A 23352-nucleotide genomic window follows, 5' to 3' on the forward strand; every position below is an offset into this window, starting at 1 on the left:
CTTCGGTCCCTTCCTTCAGCTGAACGGGCTCCAAGGGGCCCTTTCAGCTGAAGGGGAGGGAGGCCGAAGGGAAGGGCTTGGGCACCTGTCCCAGGCCCTTTGCTTCGGCTCTTCCCTTTGGCCGCGGGCTCCTTCTCGGCCTCTGCGGAGGCTTCGGCCTCCACAGAGGCTGAGAAGGAGGGAGGAGGCCGGCGGTGGCTGTCTCCTACAGGCCCGCTGTGCCCCTTGGAGCCCTGATGGAGGGCTACGCAAGAGGGCTCCAACGACTGCAGTGGGCCTCCTACAGGCCCGCTGAGGCCCCTGGAATCCCGCAAGAGGGCTCCGGCGACCGCAGCAGGCCTCCTACAGGCCCGCCATTTTTCTTCAAAAATGGCGGGGAAGTCTCGCGCAACCTTTCCCATCCTGCCCCGCGACGGGAAAGGTCATACGAGACTTCGGCCGCCATTTTTGAAGAAAAATGGCACCTGGAGCGGCACAGAAGCGGGGGCGGCAATTGGCGGCAGGATCGGGCTGGGGCTGGTCCAAAGGCCTTGCTGGGCTGGATCCGGCCCGTGGGCTGGGGGTTGCCGACCCCTGGTCTAGACCTTCCCCTTTAAAACTCTGTAAACAAAACACAGCAATTACACTGTAAAACCTTATCAGGAAGCATCCATAATCTAATTCCAGTCCAAGGGTTATGCTCTTCCTTACCTTAGGTGGCTTAAAGGGATAGTCTGGTGAGAAGGTAATATCAAGGAAAAAAACTCCTCCCTCATATACAGAACCTGGAGGCCCAAGGATAGTTGATCGCCATTCATATATGTTGTCTCCCTTAGGTCCAGCACTGCAATACAAACGTAGAACATACTTTAAAACTACGAACTTCAGTTGTTGTTCTAGTACCTTTCTTTTGCAAAATAAGTTACAGATGGAAAAAAATATTGAATCAGTTTCTGATTTACCGCATGTCTGAGGTCATTTGCTGCTCCTAAATTGCTACCAATGTTTGAAAGTACAGCTGGTAGACAATTCTGTATTAATTTATAATGTCATTCATTTTATCTCTGTATGGCATTACAATAAAATTATTTTGTAGAATGTGCTACTGCATGTCACGCACCATAAAAAAACCATTCTCTCTGAACATCCAAGTCACTCTGGCATATGAACACCATTCCACAATGATTAAAACTATATATTGAAATGAAAGGAGTAACATGAGGAATATATGCATGCGTGCATGCATGCACGTGCATACATATTTTCTTCACACACCACCACCACCACCACCACCACCACCACCACCACCACCAGGTAAACTGTAAATGATTTTTACATGGCAAAGCATATAAACACAGTAGTTGTCCAAATCTATGGACCATACACAGTTTGGGAGCTTGTTATAGAGATGATCTTAACATCTGGAATACTGAGGTGCAGTGTCATCAACATGCTGATGACACCCAACTCTACTACTCATTCCCAACTCCATTCAAGCAGGCTGTCCTGGTCCTAAATCAGTGACTGCTATCAGTAATGGACTGGATTAGGGCAAACAAATTGAAACTTAATCCAGACAAGACATTTGTGCTCCTGGTCAGCTGGAAGACAGATCAGGGAATAGGGATACAGTGTATGTTAGATGGAGTTATGCTCCCTCTGAAGACACATGTTCACAGTTTCTGCAGTGGCCAGGAGTGCTTGTGCAAAAACCTGCCTGGTTCTTGAGACATCAGATCTGGCCATGGTGGTACATGGCTTAGATGCATCCCATTTGGACTGCTGTACATGTTCTACTTGGGGCTATCTTTTAAGAGTTTTTGGAGACTTCAAATGGTCTAAACAGCTGCAGCCAGGCAGTTAATTGGGGCAGAATACAGAGACAACACAATGGCCCTGTTGAAACAACTCCATTGGCTGACAGTTTATTTCTAGGCACAATTTATAGTGATGGTTCTGACCCATAAAGACCTGTGCGGCTCAGGTCAAGGCTATTTGGCAGACAGTATCTCCCTGTATGAGCCAGACCAGGCCCTGAGATCATGAGAAGAAGCGCTTCTCTTAGCTTCACCACCATCACAAACATAGGTGGGTGGGGGGTGTTGGGTGGGAGAGAGCCTTTTTGGTGCCTGCCCCAGATCCTCAAACTTCTTTCTCAGGGAGGTCAGAATGGCCCCCTCCTTGTTGTCCTTCTGTCCGCGAGCTAAAACCTTTTTATTCAGACAGGCTTTTAAAACAGAAAGTTGTTAAAGAACAGGCTAGGGGTTCTGTACCATTTTAATTGTACTGTTTTCAAGTGCTTTTATTATATAAAATCATACAAAAATTGTATTTTAAATGCTTTTAATTGTATTGTTCTTTTAATTGGTGAGCAGCGTTGAATCCCTTTAAAAACCCTGGTATATAAATAAACTTAACTACTACAACAACTACGACTTACATAAAACTTTCATGTAGCCAAAGATTTACTTGGCTGAGTGGAAATTAAAATGCAAACTGTTGGAAACAAGGAAGTAAATTTAGAAAAGACTCAAATTATTCCCTTCCTGTATCATGTGATAATTTCAGAGTCCAAATGCTATTTCTTCCACATTTTCATATTTGAAGTAAAGCTTGGAGAGAGTATCATTCTTCCACTGCTCAGTTATGGACAGCTTGAGTATATTTTCATGTGGATTATTCTTAAAAGTTTACTTTCTAAGCAATGATATCAAGAAGATTATTAAGAAATAGTATAATTTACAAAATGAAACATGCAGCTAGGGTTCATTATATACATTTGCAGTTTAAATTTACACCCCTATGTATCATAGTACGTTGCTGTAAAAACCCTTTATTCATATTTTATAGGCAGCAATAATAATACCCATTCGATCCTACAACAGGAAGAGGCGCGATACAAATAAATAAATAAGTAATAATAATAATTACTACTTTATTTATAATAAGAAGATAACCCCTAAAAAAAGAATCCAAAATAGATGTCATTGCATATTGCCTACAGAGAAGTTATGGTAATCCCATTATATATTCCTGATGTTGCTGTCTCTACTAATAATAATTACTGTCCACAAGTGGAAGCAAATATAGCTTTCACCATATAAAGTTAAGCTACTGCTTTTTAAAAAATGTAGCATTAAATTTTAGTTAAAGTGTTAGTTCTGAAACTGATTATAGACTGATTGTTTTTCTATAGGATGAGCACATCTAAAAGAATCTGCTACAGTTTACCAGTTTTTATTCAATGCTTATAGTTAGTGGCAGGACATTTTGCTATAATAAATGCCACAGTAGTGTTTATTTTATGTTGGCCATCTCAGTTAATTATCTTCATTCAGGAATGATAAATAAAATATTTATGTCTAAATCATTTTAAGCTTTGTCCCTGACGAGCACAAGACAAAAAGAAGAGATCTTGTATGTTTCCTTATGAGATATTACCAGCACATTTGCATACTGATGGTCAGGGCCTGCTGGCATGAATCACTGCTCACTAATTTTCAGAGGTAATTGTGGGTTAAAAAAAAAGAGAGACCGTGACAATAAATATCTAAGGCATTTCTTGTAAAGCAGTTTTTCCTCTGATTGCAAGAATACAATTGCAATAATATACTTAAACAGGGTGTGAAAAATAACTGTATCTAGAACAGATGAAGCCTTTTGGCTATGCTCCATGCCTTGCAACATACCCAAGGCATGCAATTATCACACTGCATCATGTCGCATTCAATGCTTAACTATTCATTTTGTTCACTGAGACTTAATAAAATCCTCTTTTACCTGTAATTCCTTAGGCTCTCTTCAATAAAATCAAAGAGTGCATGATTACTTCCATATAACTGTATTATGACTACTGTTTAAAGCAGTTCATTAGTTACAGTATCTACATTAAATTTCTGTAATAGTTGATAACGTTTCATAGATTTCAAAATGACACACTCTCATTATCAAGCAGAATATTGAGCTATTATGTTATGAAATCTTTTAAGAGAGGATTAGAAAATATTTTTTTTTATTTTAAAGGAAAAACTGGTATTTTTTAGGATTACTGAAGCAGCAAGATAGTTCCCATTCATCTGCACCTTACAATGTCTATATCAGGTCACTAGCTGCAAAGTGAATTTAATTTATCCAGTTCCCAGTTTGCATTAACCTTTGTATAATAAAGCACAGCTGAGATGGCTATAAGACATAAATCAGACAATAAATAATTAAAAAAAAACTTCTACTCTCTGTGGGAATACTATACCTGGGAGTATAACTGAGAAAGAGTATAAAAATACACACGATAAATAAATCCACACTTGTCTGTGAGATTTTAATTGTTCCTGTACTAAGGACAAAGGTGGCTAATTGTACTCTTCAATCATCCCAAAGCAATGATATCCCCATCACATCTCTTTGAGTAGATAAGCCGTACAATTAGTTGATTCTAGGCCGCTTAAGAAGCAAGTACCTGTAAGCATACTTGAAGGATAGCAAACAACACATTTATTGGCTTGAATAGGTTTTAAAATGACATGTTCCAAATATATTGGGGAAAAACGACCTATTCACACAATAGAAAGAAACTCAAAAATTAAGAATTGCAAATATGACCATGGTCTTATCTGCTGTACAGAAATAATGCAGTTTGACACTGCTTTAACTGTCATGGCTCAACGAAATGGAGTTCTGGGATTAGTAATTTTCATAGATACTACACTTGAACTTAGCCAAAAGGCCGAGAAGCAATACTTTGGTTTCTTTTCCGATCGTATAATTTTCATAGATGTGGAAGAGACCGCAAGGTCCATCCAGTCCAACCTCCTGCTATGCAGGAATTCACAATCAAAGCAGGATTTATTTATTTATTGTGTATTTATTTTTGCACCTAACTGGATAATCCACAATGCTTTATGCCATACGTGAGGCAACTTTGTAGTAGAGAACATGGATTGTATTCAACAATGACCTTCCACCAGCAGAAATGACACCACTGGCAGATGGAATTCCATCTCCCCTCTGCAATCACCTCTGTGCATCTCAAAATGTACTCCCAAGGGTTTTGAATATTTAAAACAAATGTGAGGGCTGGATGAGAAAAGAAACTCCTGTTTTGTGAGATGATTTTTTTTTTGGGGGTCTAAGGTTGGGTTTTGACCCATGTTTCTGCATGCATATAATCCCAGGTCCCAGACTGAATCATGTCTCAAAGATTTCAATGGACCTACTGTAAGACTGATTAATCCAGATTCAACCTGTCCAAAAATCACATAGCAATCACTAAATTTAAGTTTTCTTCTCTTGCAGATTAATAATGCGTCATTTTCTTCTTTCATGCTTTTTCACAATTACTAAGCAATTTATACAATTACAATTCCCAAGGGAGTGAGTGACAAGACAGCAGGCTTCTCCAGAGAATATTCCCATATGTGCAAGTCCTTTGCAAGAGAATAATTCTATCTGGTTCATAATGCAGGAGGATTTAATTGCTCTCTTCTCTGCATGGACATCTGCCGAATTTGCTGAAGCCCAAGTGTTTTATACTTCATGTGATTTATACTGCCATTCTTACCAACTGTGTTGGCAAATAAACCACAGACCTCAGTAAAAGTAAACAAATCATATCAGTATTTGAAATGGCATTATATTTCAACAGAATGATTCAGATGGACACCAATTTTCTGAAAGGGCAGCTCATGTTCTAAAACTGTCCCAGGCTCCTATGTGTGTTGCTGCTGTCAACCTCAGTTAAATTAATTACAATAGCAAGATAATACTGCCTGTCATAGATCCAGATGGAAATGGCTGAACTATAAAGAAAAGATGTTTCATATAAGTACTAATTAAAGAGGTAGATGTATTCTTCCAATATTTAGACTACTCTTTACAGAGCTATAACAAGAACGGAGAGAAGATAGCATGAACATGTAAGATTTTATGTCAGTACTACTTGTCAAAAAAAAGAGGCCAACTATAACTATAAGTCTCATAAAACTGATGATATGTTCTACTACACATTATCCCATTTCCACGGGGAATACTAACATAGCAGCAAACTGTGATATACGAAGCAGAATTCCACACATAAAGGCCACAGTGTAACAAAGCTATGTAATTGCATACATACTTAAAAGTACCATGAGAACATTTGAAAAAGGCTATATACAAAGCAAGCACAGTACTGTATTCAGAAGCTGAGACGTTGATTTTAAGAAGCAGAAATATACAGTCTTTTAAATCCTGTCTTTAATCATCCACACACTTTCTTAATTATGTACTTCAAAAGATGCATTCAGAAATAGCTTTCTTTCTTTCTTTCTTTCACAGCAACCTAGGCGAGGGAAAGGGCAGAAAATAGGGTGTGATGGTACCAGAGACCAGGGATAATGGAAGTTATTGAATCCTAGGATAAAGGTGGGATATAAAATCATAAACTGTAAGAAATGGTAAAGAGAAAAATATCAAGGATGGAATCCTTCTATGAGGTACAAAATACTTGACTGTTGTCCACTGTAGCTGTATTAGCAAACACTGGTGCCATGCAGGCATTCAGATGGAATACTCTAACTTGAAATACAAATATTTCACTCTTCTTCCTGTAGTTAAATATGGAACAGTATAAAGCCCAACATTGCCAAATAAAAGTTTGACTAGAGCTTGAAAAGAATAGCTCTTGGCATATTCTCTCGTATATCAAATTTACCCTCCAGAGTACCCACCAACTTCAAGACCTCTGTTCAGTTTTTGGCAATCCCAACAAAAGATACATTGCTTTGGTGAGAAGCCCACATTCTCTTAGGAAGGTTTTGGACTCTGAAGTCAAAAGCTCTAATGCCACAAAAATATTGAGGAATAGAAAGCCAAACAGAGATGGATATATGCTGAACTAAAACAACCCCCCCCCCCAAAAAAAAAACCCTTTTACAGAATGATGTTGTAGATCTTTATTTTAACCAGAACTGTACTATGGTCAAAGAATTAATTCCTTTTCAAATGAGGGTGTCAGAATAATAAAGTTCTTTACCTATGCATATAACCCATGGAGCTAATTAAACCATCAAGTAAAATTTGGCAGATAGCCAAACAAGAAGGAAGATAAGAGATGTTAATTTCATGAAACCCTTGGGAGCATGGCTAGCCACTGATTTTTCTATGCTGGTTTTTACTCAACATCTCCAATTTGTTTTGACTTTCTTGGACTGCAAACATTCTCTGTCCTGAGATGACCATAACTGAAACAAGGCTCAATATTCTTCATAGATTATAAGAACGAGTTTCAGAGTGATGGCAGTACTATATGGGAAACGACTTGTGCTAAAGAATCAACAAAACATTAACTATAGAACCACTGAGTTCAATTTCATAATCAATATTAAGTAAATAAATTATTAAATTTATATTCCAAAACTGGGTCCTAAGTTGGCTCCCAAGCAGGTTTTTGAAGATATAGATAAAACCCAAAGATATTTAATGTTGCAATTCTAATACTGAAACACAGTTTAATTAAAAGCAATATAAAAGAACCGCAGCAACAAAAGGAAAGTATCCACCCATAAAGAGCTTCTTAGCAGTCAGTCAATTGTACAATACCTGTTGAACTGAAAGGCCTTTGCTCTTGATTTAAGGCAATCGGTGACAGTGATGGCAAACTGGATAGTCTTGGAAGGGAGTTAACACCCTGGAATCAGTCACCAGGAAGGCTTCACAGATAAGAATTTGTGGAGAATCTAATGAAGCTTGTGTGCAGTGTTTGTTTTTGCCTTGCTTTTAGTTTATTTTTCTTGGGCGATCCTAACTGTTTTACCCAACTGCTCCTTGAAATCAGTAGGCACAATCTTGCTCTCTGTTCATGGTCTAGCACTGATAGGATGGTATGGATAATAATCACAAAAAACTACGTATGGAGAGCATTGCCTTAGTGGAGTGACTCTCAAGTTTTGGTGCTCCAGACATTTTGGCTTTCAACTCTCAGAAATCCTGATTACTACCTATGCCAGCTGAGGCTTTTAGGCATTGAAGTTCAAAACATCTGGAGGTTGAAAAGTGACAAATATGTGTAACAGATATTTAATACACATACGTATGGAGTTTCAAAACCACTGCTTGGGACTAAATGAGAAGAATCATTGTATGAATAATTCTGTTGGAGCAGTAAAGCTATTACTATAGTTGTGTATGATCTTGTGTTTTGTGTGCATGCTGCAAACATGCATGATCTATTATTTCTGTCATGAGGATTTTCATTATTTTTGTTTTATGTTCAACTTTTGTTTCTTCAAAGTTCAATGTATTCTCTCTGTATATGTCTCTCTGTACAGTATATATTTTCTCTGTATATGTCTATCAACATTTTTTCCTTTGCTTTCTTTGATATATTCACAGAGAGATTTCACCCTCTCTTCTTCTACAGTTTTGCTTCACTTGTAGTAATCTCTGGCCACCAATATTTTATTAATATCATTTGGAGGATGTAAAGTGTGGCCTGCTGTCATTATTCTCTATTAATTTGTTGTTGTTTTGTAAGTCTAATGTATTTGGTTCTCCTTAAGTATAATAAACAACTTTAGCACTATATTGAATAAAGGGTATGGCCTAGGAGTTTATGCCTGAATTATTCTGTTGCTAAATTTTATTTTAGGACTTTGAGCACTCTTTTTGTGTAGTCAGCATTAGCATTTTTCCTTTATTTCCATTTCTTATGTTGGATAGCCTCTTTTGGTAATATTCACAAATATTTGTTGTTTCCATCCTGGTTGAGGCTGATGGTGCTTACCCGATGACATTTTCTTTGGCCACTTCTAGGCTGTGAAATGACCTGTTGGAAGACATTCATCAGCTTAAGATGTTGTTTTATCGAGATTATTATTAAATTATGGTTTTAAAGTATTTATTGATGGATTTTAATATGTTTTGGATTTGCATGGTTTTATGTGTGTTTTATATGTATAAAATGTGTCTCAAACCATTTAGCACTTTGAAGGTCATTGCCAATGCCATGTATTTTGGCCAGAAGCAAAAATTTAACGCTAGATATAACGCTATAAGTATTTAACTACCCAAGACATATACTGCAGAACCGGTGTTAAAATAACCAGCTAACATAGGAATGGGAATAATGTCACCCTTCAAGTAGTGTTGCATTGTTGGTCCACATTTTTTACTGTAAAATATCCTTTACCATCAATATTTTCTATTCTCTCATAGCTAACTACTCTATAATACTTAGTTGTTATAAAGGTCTGTACAACTGGTAATTTATATATGCAAAAATTTAAGTGCTTGCATTTAGCACTGCCTGACTTGATTAATTATATATAAATACCAACTCCTTGTTCCTCATTATCAATGTTCTAGTAAAATAATGAAAGAGAATAATTCAATGAGTAATTTTTAAAAAAAATATCCTCTTTGTAAAGTGATGAAAGGCTGCTTCTAAATGACAATATTTAATATGATTTATAATAAATATACAGCTTTCAGTGTTCTATGCACTTTATCCCATAATCTATTTTATCCCATAATCCTCTCAAAAGTCCTGTAAGATAAGTCAGTATTATGATCTCCACACTACAAATGGGGGTTTAGAGAGACTGATTTACCTATGCCCAGTTAGTGCATTCATGGATGAAAAGAGGTTTGAATCAAAATCACTTGAATCAAAACTCATATCTTAGCTGCTATGCCATGCCAGCTCCTATGCAGGCTATCATTTCCAAGCAATGAAGTTTCAATTGTTGCTCTCCTATGCGTTCACATGGTAGAAACCTATAGATTTTCAAAGTATCTCTAAATATGAAACCACATCAAGATAAACATGAGTCTGTGTTCATAAATGCCTACAGTATATAATTAGCAATATTATGTAGCTTCTTTAGTACAGCATAAATAAAATATAGCAACAAAATTACAACAGCAATTCTAAAACCACAGGGAAAATATTCTATTCTAATATTGCATTTGAATAGTTTCCTCTTTATGAACTATGACATTTTAACGTTGCCTGTCGCTGTAAGGTTAAGTGCCAAAACTGTATGAATGAGAGAGAATCAACATATTAAAATGAAACCTATTTTGATTCTATACCAATTAATGACCACCACTTAAGATATGACAGCTAGAATGAAGTTAACTTTAACTTTATAAATAAATGAGAAGGAACGCATTTTATACAAATTGGGTAGAAATTCTATCCATATTTGCCAAAATGATCCATAGGGAGGGAGGGAGCGAAGGGAAAAAGAGAACACTTCTTTGTTACTACCAGTAGAATGGATAATATAAAAGATTACACCCTGAGGCATGCTGTACCACTAGTATATAAAAGTAGTGAACTGCTCACTTAGTTTTAGGAGAAAAGAGAGTGATAGATGTAACCCATTTTCTTTTAAGGACAGAAAAGACCCAGAGGATTTAAATTATAGAGGTCTATTATTTTGTTAAACATAGGCTTGAAAGCCTTGCCAAAAATTGCTGCCCTGCACTTTGAATCTTCACTAGAAAAAAAATCTATTAACTCTAGTCAAACAGTTCCTATTTATTTTTTAAAAAGTGTATGACAGCTTGTTCACTGTGCCTTGTTGAAACAGCTGAGTATTCTGCTTCAGCATCTAATGCCAGAGTTGAGGTGGTGGTGATAAAAATCTTTTTACACAGGAGAGACCAAGTTTCTTTTGTATTAATCTTAGACAATGAACCTGGACATTTTCCAGCAACGAAGAAACCATGTTAATTGTACTAAGTGCTCACATTTCTTTTTTTACATTTTGTTTCTTTCTTGCTATCAATGGGAGGAGGAACCTGTACTATAATCACCTGCAAGGCAATTACAACTGTGCTTTCTTATCTTTCTTTCCAGTTTTTTTAAACACAGTGTTAATTACCTGTTGCCTTGAAAGGAGCTACATATGTTCCCATTCCATGCAGCCAGCAAAATGTATGGTTAACTACCATTTTGGATGGCAATGCAAGACTGCAGCATCTGCAGTTTTTCAAATTATGTTTGTGTATACAGTACAATCTTCACAACCTCACATTAGCTTAATGTTGCTAAACTGCCAATTGAATAGAAATTGAAAATACTGTAGTGCAAAGTCTGTGGACACTCTAATTTTGGGGCTAAATTCAATTCCTAACACAATACCAACAAGAGCAGACCCACTGAATCAATGGGACTTATATTAAGTGTTCACCTACCTCATTCAATAATTGATTCAATGGGTCTACTCTAATTGATATTAACTCATTATCTTTTACAATTTGCATGTTTCTCTTTGCAGATGAGGCTTCAATCATCTTAACCCTGAGTAAGAGAATAAGGACGCACACTGGTGTGTGGTGGAGAACAAGACAGAAGCAGACATTTGTGGTGTACACACAAGTAAGGGGTAATGAAATCTGAGGCAGGATGGCTGAATTGAAGCTTAAATGGTTGATCATCCCAGTGTGTCAGAGATGGGCATGGAAAGCGATGAACATCTGTTCAGTAACACCCTGGTTCACTGGTGTGCCTTGTGCATCTTTGCGTAACATTTATATTTCAATTATTTAATGCTTTCTTCACCTTATTTTCATACAACCATAGATTATACTGTAAAGTACCAGAAAAGCTATTTGGATATATCCAGTGTTAAAAAACTGGCACAACATAAATCCTATTTACAACTTTCATGGATCACCTTATAATGGAGTATGCATCCAAATAAAGGTGCTTACAATCACAGTCTACATCATCATCTGCTTTTCCATGTTTAAATTCGTTCATTTTTCACCCCATACTGTTTTTGTCTCTTAATCTAGCTATCGTCGGTAGTACTGGAAATTTAATCTCAGCATGACATGATACCTTCCTATTTAATAGAGACTGAAATGGCAATCAGTTGCATGGAATGTTTTTGTAATCTTGCTTATTGCTTTTAGCCTTTCACAATCATTGTGCCTATTCTTATAGCTAAACCTCATCACACAGATAAATCTCATGTAAAGCTTTAGTAAATATTTTCCTCCCTGCCTAATAAACCATTAAGATAGCATCTCTTGCTCATTAGGAAGGGAAACATCCAGGACTTCTTAATGATGGATTTAATGTTTAGTATAAAGAATATGTCAGCTTCTTGATCTGAACTAGTGGCATTCATGGCCAGTCTGGAAATTTAGCTATGGTGTCAACTATACCACCTAGGACAGTGTATGGAAGGCAACATTTGCAAAGCAATATTAGTTATTCCAGTGATCCGATAGGACAGAATAAATGCATAATCATACTTCACAAATCATACTGGTAGGATCCAGACTTTTCCCTCCATGTAGGGAGGCAGCCTTCTACTTCCAGAAAAAATAGAACCCAGTGAAGGGTTTTTTACTGGAGGAAGCATGCAAAGTTGTGGTATTCTACTATTCGCATTCCATCTGAAGATCCAGTGCCATCCTTCATGCAGAATAGCATGGTAGGTGGCTCTAAGGCTGCACCTGCACTGCAGGAATAATGCAGTTTGACATCACTTGAACTGCCATGGCTTAGTGCTATGGAATTCTGGGATCTGTAATTTTGTAAGATATTTAGCCTTCTCTGTCTAAGAGTTCTGCTGCCACAACAAACTACAAATCCCAGAATTCCATAACACTGAGCCATGATAGTTAAAGTGTTGCCAAACTGCATTTCTGTAGTGCAATCAGGCCCAAGGCAGGTTTGGGCAACTGTGGTAGACCTGGTGCCCAACCGTCTGCTCCCAGGTACCTCTGGAAGTGGAATGACTACCAACAAACATCTCTTGAAAATAGCAAAAGGCTATTTATTCTCCTGAAAAACTGGTGTCTGCTTTTGGTGTTAAACAATGCCAGGGACCTTAATCATAAGAGCCTATTCAAAAGATTACTGGATATCCCTGGATGCACTGAGAGAGGCAATTTGTCCCCTAGAAAAAGTACAGTCCAGGGTGTTTTAGGGATTGAGAGCTGCAAAAAACAGCCTTAGACGGCCACTTCTGGCCCTAGGGCTGTACTTTGTCCACTCTTGTTCTAAGGGCTTTTGAGAAGAAGAAATTGAAAAATAAAACTTCTCTACCCCCTTTCTCCAGTGGTAGTAGAGTTCTGCTGAGTGCAAACAGATATTCAATCAATTAATTATAATGGAGAGTCAAGCAAAGATGAATTATGGAAGAAAATAAGTATTCAGAATCTTACTTGGGAAGAGGATAACTGTTCACCAAGTTTTGGCCAAATCTTTTTTGTTACTTATTTAATGTATTTGTTACTCAATAGTGTTTTAGGTCTGATTATCTGGTTAGGGAACAAGGAGGCTTATGCATCTCTCCTTCCTGCTATGTGTGTGCTATTTCCTTTTTTATTTCTGTCCAGTGTTCAACATTAACACACAGGTGGAAAGTATTTGTCTCTAGATATTGCTGGACTTCAAATTCCAGCAGCCTTAGACTGGCTAGCAAATGCTGAGGAATGCTGGCAGCTACAATTCAACTATGATCCACACTCTCCCGAACCCTACCACACCATAATGGCTCGCCCTCATCCATGTGGGGGCCACTATGATGACGTACGCATGGCGCAGCCTCCAAATGGCACTGTGCCACGTGGATGTCATCAGCGTGCATGAAGGTATTAATTGTGTTGCATGCGTGCCCTAAGAAAAACCTGCCAGGAGTGGGTTCTTTTTAGGGCTCCCGGAGGCCACGTCGTTTGGTATCTTCAGCCTCTGTCAGGGGCAAAAAGGGCGGCGTCTCGACATCCCTTTCTCCCCTAGGTCTGAAAAAGTCACAAGACAATTGTTGGGAGTAAGGAAAGTAGAGGTATATTTTTCCACATGTAGTGGAAATGTACAAAGGCAGTCATATTTTGGAAACAAATCTATAATACTGAATACTGAAAATACTGGATATCAATTTCCCTACAATACCAGAGATGCATCTAGTAAAGATGCTAGATGTTCTAGACCCAACTATTGTAAAAAGATATTGAAAAGTTTTACTTTATATGATTAACTCAGCAAGAATATGTTATGCTCAAAACTGGAAATCACAAGAGATTCTGTCAGAAGATGACTGATTACATAAACTATACGATATATAAGAAATAGATTAACTATCTTGTTATCTAAAAAAAATTTTTTACCAGCACAAAAATGATTCAATGTTTTTTCATTGGAGAGATACTAAAGATATGGGGAAAGAGATGGAGTCATCATGTAGATTACAATATAGATAGATAGACTGATATGTAATCTCTGCGTTTGAATGTGGTTTTTTGTTTTGTTTTTCCCTTAGTTATGTATACTCTTTATCTTACTTCCCATGGGAAAAATGTCACTCATTTATTCTGGACTAGTGAGACAAATTTGTATATAATGGATGCCCCTTGTAAGAACTCTAAATCAAACAAATAAAATTTGAAAAGATATTAAACAATTAATTTTATTTAAAACAGATGTAAAGGATAATACAAATGCTTAAGCTGAAGGAAAAATCACATAAAATAGAAAACAAGGACTAACACTGATGAAAAAAGGAACTTTTAGTTGTTGTAGTAAAAGTAATTGTTTTTCCTCATTCCTATGTTGTGATTATTGTGATTACTGTTTTGTATGTTACTGTCAATGGTATTATCATTCAATGTATTTTTAATCATGTCAAATTAAATTAATAAAAAATATATATTTTTAAAAAATCCACAACAATGTCTGGAAAATTGCAGTATTTTCAACCCTGATTTAGCAGGGTACTGAAACCATTAAAGTATGATTTGCGCTTGCCTACCTAAACAAAATCAGAAATCACTTCAGAATGAGAAACTATGGTTTGAAGCAAGTTTCCTACTCTAGTTTGGAAAGGTAGGCCCGAAACAGATGGTCTAAAAAGAGTGGCGTCTGGCTGCTTGGTGGGCATGGCATGCAGATGATGCACGTCCAAGAGTGGTCAGAAGCCGCTCTGAGGCCACCTAAGGCAGCCCAAAGCCGCCGGCAAAATTCCTTTCCTTGCTGGCAGCCCCTAAGGGACTGTGGTGGCAACCCTCTTTGAGAGCGAGCCACAGGTGCTGGCTGATTGCGCAATGCTCACAGGTGGCGCAGCCTGAGGCTGCTCCTTCATTCCTGTCTGCTTTGCCCCTAAGTGCCAAAGATAGCTGGTATGCCACTACAAACTATGATTAACACTACATAGGAAGTGGAAAGGAAAGTTGCATGAGAAGAGCAAGACTGGAGAATTGTCAGAACTGAAGCATACTGTATTTTCTATATTTTATAAAATAAAATAATCAAATGTCTATATTCATGTTACAGTAAATCAAACCAAAGAAAAATGACTGTGTATTTGACTCACATATTTACAATTTTTTGATGCTTTTAGAAATTACCTTTTTTAAAAAAAATTAATGTACTGCTCTCCATTTCAGTAGAAAGAGAGCTGCTTCCTTGAAACTATGTTCATATTTTTGCCTTTAGAATAAAACATTGTTGATTAATAGTAATCTATTTTTCATTGAAAAGTGATTTGTTAGATAATAGAGCAAAAACACAGCTTTCCTTTTATGTGTGCTCTGCATTCTGAAGAGACAGGGCAACTGATAGACTATTCACGCTACGGGCACTACTTGAAAGTGCTTAATGTTTCAGTTATATGGAATAAAAAGAAGAAAGGAACTATTACTACTCACAACCTAGATCCATGTTACTACCTATAAAAGAGATCTATACCTGTGACTGATCCAGGATGGCCACAAAGTTCCAAATCCTTGGTTCCTGTCATTCACCTTGCCCTTTTCCCTCTCACGATCCCTCCCTGGATCAGGTACCTGAGCTCTATTCTGTTCTAGAGAGCCGTTCTCAGAGGATGGTATAGAGGAATTCCTGTTCAGCTTCTTGGCAATTGGCCTAGAGTGTCAATGCTATTCAACATCTACATGAAACTGCTGTGAGAGGTTTTCTGGAGTTTTGGGCCCTAATCTCACCAATATGTGGATGATACACAGCTCTGTTACTTTTTTCTACCTAATTCTAAAGAAGTTGTTCAACGCCTGGCAGCTATAATGGATTGGATGAGGGTGAATAAATCTAAGGTTAATCCAGAAGGTGGAAATGCTTCTAGTCATTCAAAGTACAGATCTGGGAATAGGAATTCAACATGTGTTAGATGGCACTCCTGGATTCAGCTTTGAACCTGGAGGCCCATGTTTTGGCAGTGAACAGGAGTGCACTAATGTGCCTGTTCCTGGAGAAGTTGGATCTGGCCACAGTAACATATGCTTACATCCCATCTGAACTGTGGTAATGTGCTCTATGTGGGGCTGCATTTGAAAAGTGCTCAGAAACTACAACGGGTCCAAAGAGCTTCTGGAAAATTACTAACTGGAGCTGGCTACATGGAGTGTACAACTTCCTTTTTGCAACAGCTCCACTGGCTGCGGATATGTTTCCACACACAATTCAAAGTGTTGGTGATGATCTATAAAGTCTTTTACAGCTTGGGTCTAGGCTATTTGTAAAACTTAAACTCTCTTTATGAGCCCATTAGAGCTCCAAGATCAGTCTTTCTCTTTGTCCCTCTCAGACTTATTTGATGGGAACAAGGGATGGGGTCTTCTCAGTGGTTGATTCAATTCTTTGGTACTGCCACCCCAAGGATGTCAGGATTGTTCCCTCCTTGCTCTCCTTCTGCCAGCAAAACACTCTTGTGTCACAGGGCTTTTAGAAACTGAATAGGGTGGGCTTTTAATGTTGTGCTATGTTGTTTTATGGTTTGTACAGTCTTAATGGCTTTTAATGTTTTTAATGTTAATTTTTAAACTTTATAAATTATTTAACTGATTTATAAGTTTGCAAATTGTTTAACTGCAATTAATTGTTTAATTGTATTTATATTTTTATTGAAGTTCCTGTACTGTTTTTAATCTGTATTATTTTTAAATATGTTGATAGCCCCCCTGAGTCCCATTATTGGGAGACAGATGAGATATAAATGAATTAATAATAATAACCATGTGTGTGTGTGTGAAAACTAGAGGAAGCTATCCTGAGGAAAACTAAATATAAACCATGTGTATAGTGGTGATATACTGATGATATCTTCATAAGTAGCAGCAGAGAAGGTGTGAAATGCTTTCCAAATTACATCAAGTCTGTTCATCCTACTATAAAATTAATCTAAAACAGTACCCTTGAAGTGCCACAAATTCCTTTCCTGGATGGCCTTTTAACCAAAACGCATTACACTCTAGTTACAAACCTACTTTGTGAAACAGCTGATATGTTTTGAATTGTATTGAATTGAGTCCAAATTATGTATTGAATTGAGTCCAAATTATGAAGATATCATCAATGTACCTCAGGTAGAGGAGCAGTATATTGATGATACCTTCATAATTTGGACTCACTCAAGACATTCTACCAGAGTTTCAACAACTTCCATCCCACCATCAAACTCAGCCTGAAACTATCTACTGAACAAGTTCACTTTCTGGACACCACAGTATAGTTACAAAATGTACAGATAAACACCACACTATATCACAAAGCCACTGACTGCTACACGTACTTACATGCCTCCAGCTCCCACCCTGAACATACCACAAGATCCATTGTCTACAGCCAAGCCCTCCAATACAATTGCATCTGCTCAGACCCACAAGACAGGGATGGCAAACTCAAGGAATTACAACAAGCATCCCTCAGACTACAGTTCCCACCACATGAAGTGAAAAAATAAATAAACAAAGCAAGACTTGTACCCAGAACTGATCTATTCAGAACAAAATGAAGAGGGAAAATGACAGAACTCCACTAGTGGTCATATACAGTTCCCCACTGGGATCACTCAGGGGCATCATCAATGAACTACAACCTATTCTTGACAATAATGGACCCAATCAGACAGTTTAAAATAAAGCTGCTTTGGGTCACTTTGGAGGTATGCTGATTAAATGATTTATGCATCCTAAGAGGCCATAAGCCACACCAAAGCCATGATCCAGGCCTAAGGACTGGAGTGCAGCTTTGGTGCAGTTTCTGGCCTCTTAAGATGTGTGCGCCATTTAAAGAGCATATCTCCAAAGTGATTTGAAGCAGCTTTATTTTGGCTTGTGTGTTCAGGCCCAATGCCACTCTTTCAAGGGTCCTTGGTGGCAGACCTTTACTTGCTTACAGACAGCCTCCAAACCTCAGACAGGTACTCACCTACAGGATGACACATGACACAGATGACGACACAGGTACTAAGCCTTGCCACAAACCAAGACCTAATGGCATCACCCACAATATTAGGGGAGCCTTCACATGCTCATCTTCCAATGTGATCTATGCTATACTGTGTTAGCAAAAAAGGAATTAAAGTACCAGCTGCATCAAAAATATTTCAATATCTTATCCCCGAATATGCATCCATCAGGCTGTTATATTTACTAGAAAATGTCTCCTCTACAAAAAAAATGCAGTTAAAAAAATCAGGACAGTTGTGTGCTTTCTGTGGATGATTTCCACCCATCATCTTCTAGTGACTATTTGGCGTGAAAGAAAGCTACATCTTGAGAGCTAATTCACGATATCTTTCTAAAGCTATTAATAACTTTCCAATATCATTGCTTTCTGTCAACCATCTATACTTAAGAAGCTGCTGGTGAAAGCTGAAATAAAAATACTAGCTAAAAATGCTGATAATCATCAGTTTGCATCCAAGTGTTGCATTACTTGTACACATCTGAATTAAATAACAACTTTTAAAAGAAGAAGCACAGGCAAAATCTACCCCATTAAACAAAATATGACTTGCAATGCTATAGCCAGCTCCCTGGATGCAACATACACTATATGGAGAAAATCACCTCTGATCTTTTCACAAAATTAAGAAATCGTAAACCAGTAAACACCACCAAAGAGCTGGAACAATTGTTACAAGGCATTTTAATTCAGAGTGGCACAGCCATATGGCAGTGAAGCCACATGATCCAACCCCATTTAAGGGAAAATTTTCTTGAACTAAAGACTCAAAACCTTGATACTGTATGGCTTTAATTGAGAGGACAACATAACTCTTGTGTTCAGCAACATCTTCTGAATTCCATGAGGAATTCTGTAACTCTATAATTGCAATGCAATGCCTTTTATCTCTTTCATTCCAATAGACATTGCTGAGGAAGGCAGAAGCCAAAACCTCTGATATGGTCTATATTTACACGCATGCACGCACGCACGCACGCACGCACGCACGCACGCACGCACTATTTTCAAATATTATATTAAATCTACTTCCATTTTATAGTATCGATCCAGGAACCGGGTTCTACCTGAAACCACTGCTGTACGTTTGTTTTTTTTTTCAGCTATAAAATATAGGAGAAGATAGGTGATTGTTGTAATATATTCTTGATATCTATGTCTGTTTTGATGTCTTTGTTCAGGAATTGGCTTTAAATCATGCTCAGCACTAAAGCTGCTTGATCCTTGGTAATATGTGTCTATTTTTCTACTTTTTAGAACACAATGTACATAGAACACATGTAGAAAACCCCATATAAAAGAAGGAAATCATAATAAAACATTAACATTAGCATGCTAGCATTCTCTGAAGATGCCCGCCACAGATGCTGGCATAACTTCAGGAATAGAATTCATCCAGAACACAGCCACATAGCCTAAAAAACCCACAAAAAACTATGGATGCCGGCTGTGAAAGCCTTCGATTTCACAATGATTTTATTTCTTTACCTTACTTGGCCCTCAGTCCTCAAAAAGCTTGTGAATAAGCCATAATGGGATTGGTCTGGCCTATAAGTCAAAAATGGCTGACATGGAATTTAGTTACAGTTATAAAAGCAAATATAAGATTTATGACCTTTGGGGGCATCGACATGCACAGTAACAGTAATTCATATACATCACTGAAAAGGAAAGCACTGCTCAGTGTTCCATGTGTACTAAGGCATGTCACTGCTCAAAGAAAAAATGAAGTATTGGCAGTGAGAATAAATATTTTGAATAATTATTTCAATTAACTGTCTCGGGGTTTAAGAATACTGTACAGAGGTAACAATTTGTATGTTTTTATATAAGCCCTTTCCCCTTCACATTTCATATACATATATCAAAGAAGTGGCTATGTAAATGTATGAAGAATGAAAAAAAATGTGACAGCTTTAGTGCTATCATTTCTTAGAAAGCAAGGGAACAACCCATACTGCTCAGGAAATATTCATTTCAGTGAAGCTCATGACCAAACATATTTCTCTTTGCATCATAGTGGTTTTTAATAAGTAGTCACCCTTTTTATTTAAAAAAGGCGATGAGTATATTTAAGTGAGCATGTCTATTTCTATCTGTGTACAAAGATATTAAATTAATTGAATACTAATTTAGCTTGGATTAGGCTTGAAATGACACTATTGATTTATTACAGCAACAACAGAATGACATGGCAAATTGGTCTTATAATTACATGGCCAGGAGCTTGCCATTTAATTCAAAACAATTCACAATCTTCTTTGTCTCCCTGCATTATAGTATGTAATGATTGTATTTCAATATAGAATAATAACGGATATTTAAATATAGGTTGAGTATCCTTTATTCAGAATTCTGAAATCTGAAATACTCCAAAATTGTCCACATGGGTGGCTGAGATAGTGACACCTTTTGCTTTCTGATGTTTCGGTGTATACAAATTTTGTTCCATATACAAAATTATTTAAAATATTATGTATAAAACTATATTCAGGCTATGTGTATAAGATGTATACGAAACATAAATGAATTTTATATTTAGGAAAATATTCTGAAAAAAAAAATCCTAAATCCCAAACACTTCTGCTCCCAAGTATTTCAGAAAAGGGAGACCCAACCTGTATTACTGTTTAGTTACTCATGCTATGTTGATAATTCACATTACACTATCTAATTATGAATTACTGTACAAATATTCCCACTCTTCACTAAATCCTAACAGAACTGAGAGAAAAAGAGGCTTTGAAGGTGTTGATTTAAGAAGACATAAATTAGATATGGACTGTGCAAAGCGTAACTTTCAAGTTTTATTCAGTTAACTTTCCATCATCAAGTAGAATGTATTTGCACTGTGTTAAGCAGTCCATAATATTAAGTCCACTGATTCTGTTTGAACATACTGCATAACAAGAAAGGGAGCTGCAAGAACACAGGCTAACCAGTTCATTCTCAAACCATGAAGCATTGCTCTGTTGTTATTGTTGTTGTTTTAATTGTTCTATATAAACCCATGTGTAGCTGCTGCTCTCATTTGGTTCTCCCCAACAAATTAAGAGGTGGAACGCCCACACAAACCTAAATCAAACCAAGGTCTTTATCTCCTTGAGAAAGAATAAAACCACAGTGACAACTGTATCCAAGTTCACATGCCATGACAAACAGTAGAGTAAAGGTCCATGGTTTGTTTTGCTGCTGCTGCTGCTAAATGTGAGAGTAGCTGAGTAGTGTACATTAGCAATTGCTCATCCACAGCAGATGAGGGCTCCTGCTCCTGTGGGTCTCTGGCTTACCAGCTCATGCAACAATGACCAGTATAGTAGGACACAATAGCTTAACCTTGATACCTTCCAGGAAAAAAATTGTTAGCTCACTGTCAAGAAGGGAATCTCTTTAAAAGCTGACTTTCATACTCATATCAGATCATTTACTCAAAGGTAGGTCACCTCTGTGAATACAGATTCAGTGAGTGAAATGTAGGGATAACACGTGTCTTTACAGCATGCTTAATACAAACTTATTCTTTACAGCATGCTTAATATGCCCAACACATGCATTTTTAGGGCTGTCCTTGTCTTCCACTGACACAGCTGCTGCTGAATGCAGACCATCTTGGCCATTTGTTCTCTCATGGATCTAATCTCATAAGGAAGCTAACAGGCACAGAGGTACTGACTGATAAGGAGATACAATACCAAGCAGAGTCCTGACATAACCCTGCACAAAGCACTGTGGAAAAGCATTCTCATACATATCAGGAGAAATAGTATCTGAAGAGAGTGCAAAGGCCTCCTGAAATTTGTGTGATCTTGTCTCCACTTTTTGAGGACCTGTTTGTGTAAGGGCCATTGCCACAGAAAATGTCAGTGCAGGTTTTGTAAACAGTGAGCAGAAACTGGGAATCGCAGCATCCTGATCAGTGACATACATTTGGGTTTAGCAACTGTTTAGATATCCCACAAATTTCTTGGAAAAAGAAATTTACTGTAGTAAATTTAAGGAGTGACCAGACCCAATTACCTGGTTGTTGTCAGAAAAACACAAAACAACCCCCAAGCACTCACTCCTATAGAAGGGAGTACAAGGTAAAATTCAATGATGAGTTTTTCAGGACACCAGAGAATTAGTTTTTTTGTGAGTTCTTCGGGCTATGTGTCCATATTCTAGAAGAGTTTATTCCTGATGTTTTGCCAGCATCTGTGGCTATAATCTTCAGAGAATGCTGCTATGGAAGATGCCAGCCACAGATGCTGGTGAAACATCAGGAATAAACTCTTTTAGATGTCATGGCCAGCCAGGCTGAGGACTCGAAGGAGGAGGCTGATCCAGCTCCATCTGAGTCAGTGGGGCCAGGCTCTAGCTCTGTGATGCCAGCTGTAGCAGATCCTGTGCCTCAGCAGCCCAGCCTCCCTCCAGCAGAGATTCCAGGCTTGGGAGACATAGAGAAGCAGGGCAAAGTCGTACCTACCTCCAGCCAGAGAAGAACAGAAAGAGTGTATCTCCGTTGATCCAGGAGGTTATATGAGAAACGCTCAGCAATCATTAAAAAGCTGTGATTAGGAACTGGGCTAATATAAACAGCTGCAAGACGTCGAGTTTCTTTGTCAGAACTCATCTGGGTTCCCTGGCAAAAGTGTCTTGCTCTGACTCCCCTGGACTTTGTTGCCTGAAACCTTGCTTCCTGAATTACGGATTGACCTGGAACCCTTGACCCTGGACTTGCTGACCTGCTCTCTGGAATCCTGGACCCTTGGCTTGCCTCTGACTCTGCTCTATTGGACATTGGATTGATACTGTGATAATGGACTTGGTTTCTTGCTGCTGCAAAAGCCTTGTATTTGTTTTTTTATAAAGTTGGCCTCAGCCTTTATCAGCAGTTCTGTTGGCTGCTTTCCCGGACACTAGAACACGGCTACATAGCCCGAAAAACTCACAAAAAACTATGGATGCTGGCCGTGGAAGCTTTTAACTTCAATTACCAGAGAATTAATAACTGTTCAAAGAGGTCAGGTATTGACTCTAGTCCTCCAATCATCTTGAGTAGTTTTATAGTTCTACACAAACATTCATTACAACTGAGTACTGTACTTTTGTACATGTACTCAACATGTACTTTTCTGGATATCCACCAGTTAGTTTTGTGCCCAAAACAAAGTACACACAACACATTCCCTTAGAAA

At 37.8% G+C, this 23352-nt stretch overlaps 1 protein-coding gene and 1 pseudogene across 1 annotated transcript in view; both read right to left on the bottom strand.

The window, feature by feature from the left end:
- LOC149309735 (ubiquitin-conjugating enzyme E2 E2) overlaps window positions 1–23352 on the bottom strand; it is a 160831-nt gene that overhangs the window by 15694 nt on the left and 121785 nt on the right. Inside the window, exon 4 of the mRNA XM_089532941.1 lies at window positions 691–823. Coding sequence (XP_089389067.1) covers window positions 691–823 — 133 coding nt within the window. The remainder of the gene's footprint in view (window positions 1–690; window positions 824–23352) is intronic.
- LOC149309736 (U2 spliceosomal RNA) lies at window positions 4497–4714 on the bottom strand (annotated as a pseudogene).

Source organism: Sceloporus occidentalis, unplaced genomic scaffold (assembly GCF_023333645.1).
Source record: "Sceloporus occidentalis isolate IW3139 unplaced genomic scaffold, rSceOcc1.0.p SCAF_7, whole genome shotgun sequence".
NCBI lineage: Eukaryota > Metazoa > Chordata > Lepidosauria > Squamata > Phrynosomatidae > Sceloporus > Sceloporus occidentalis.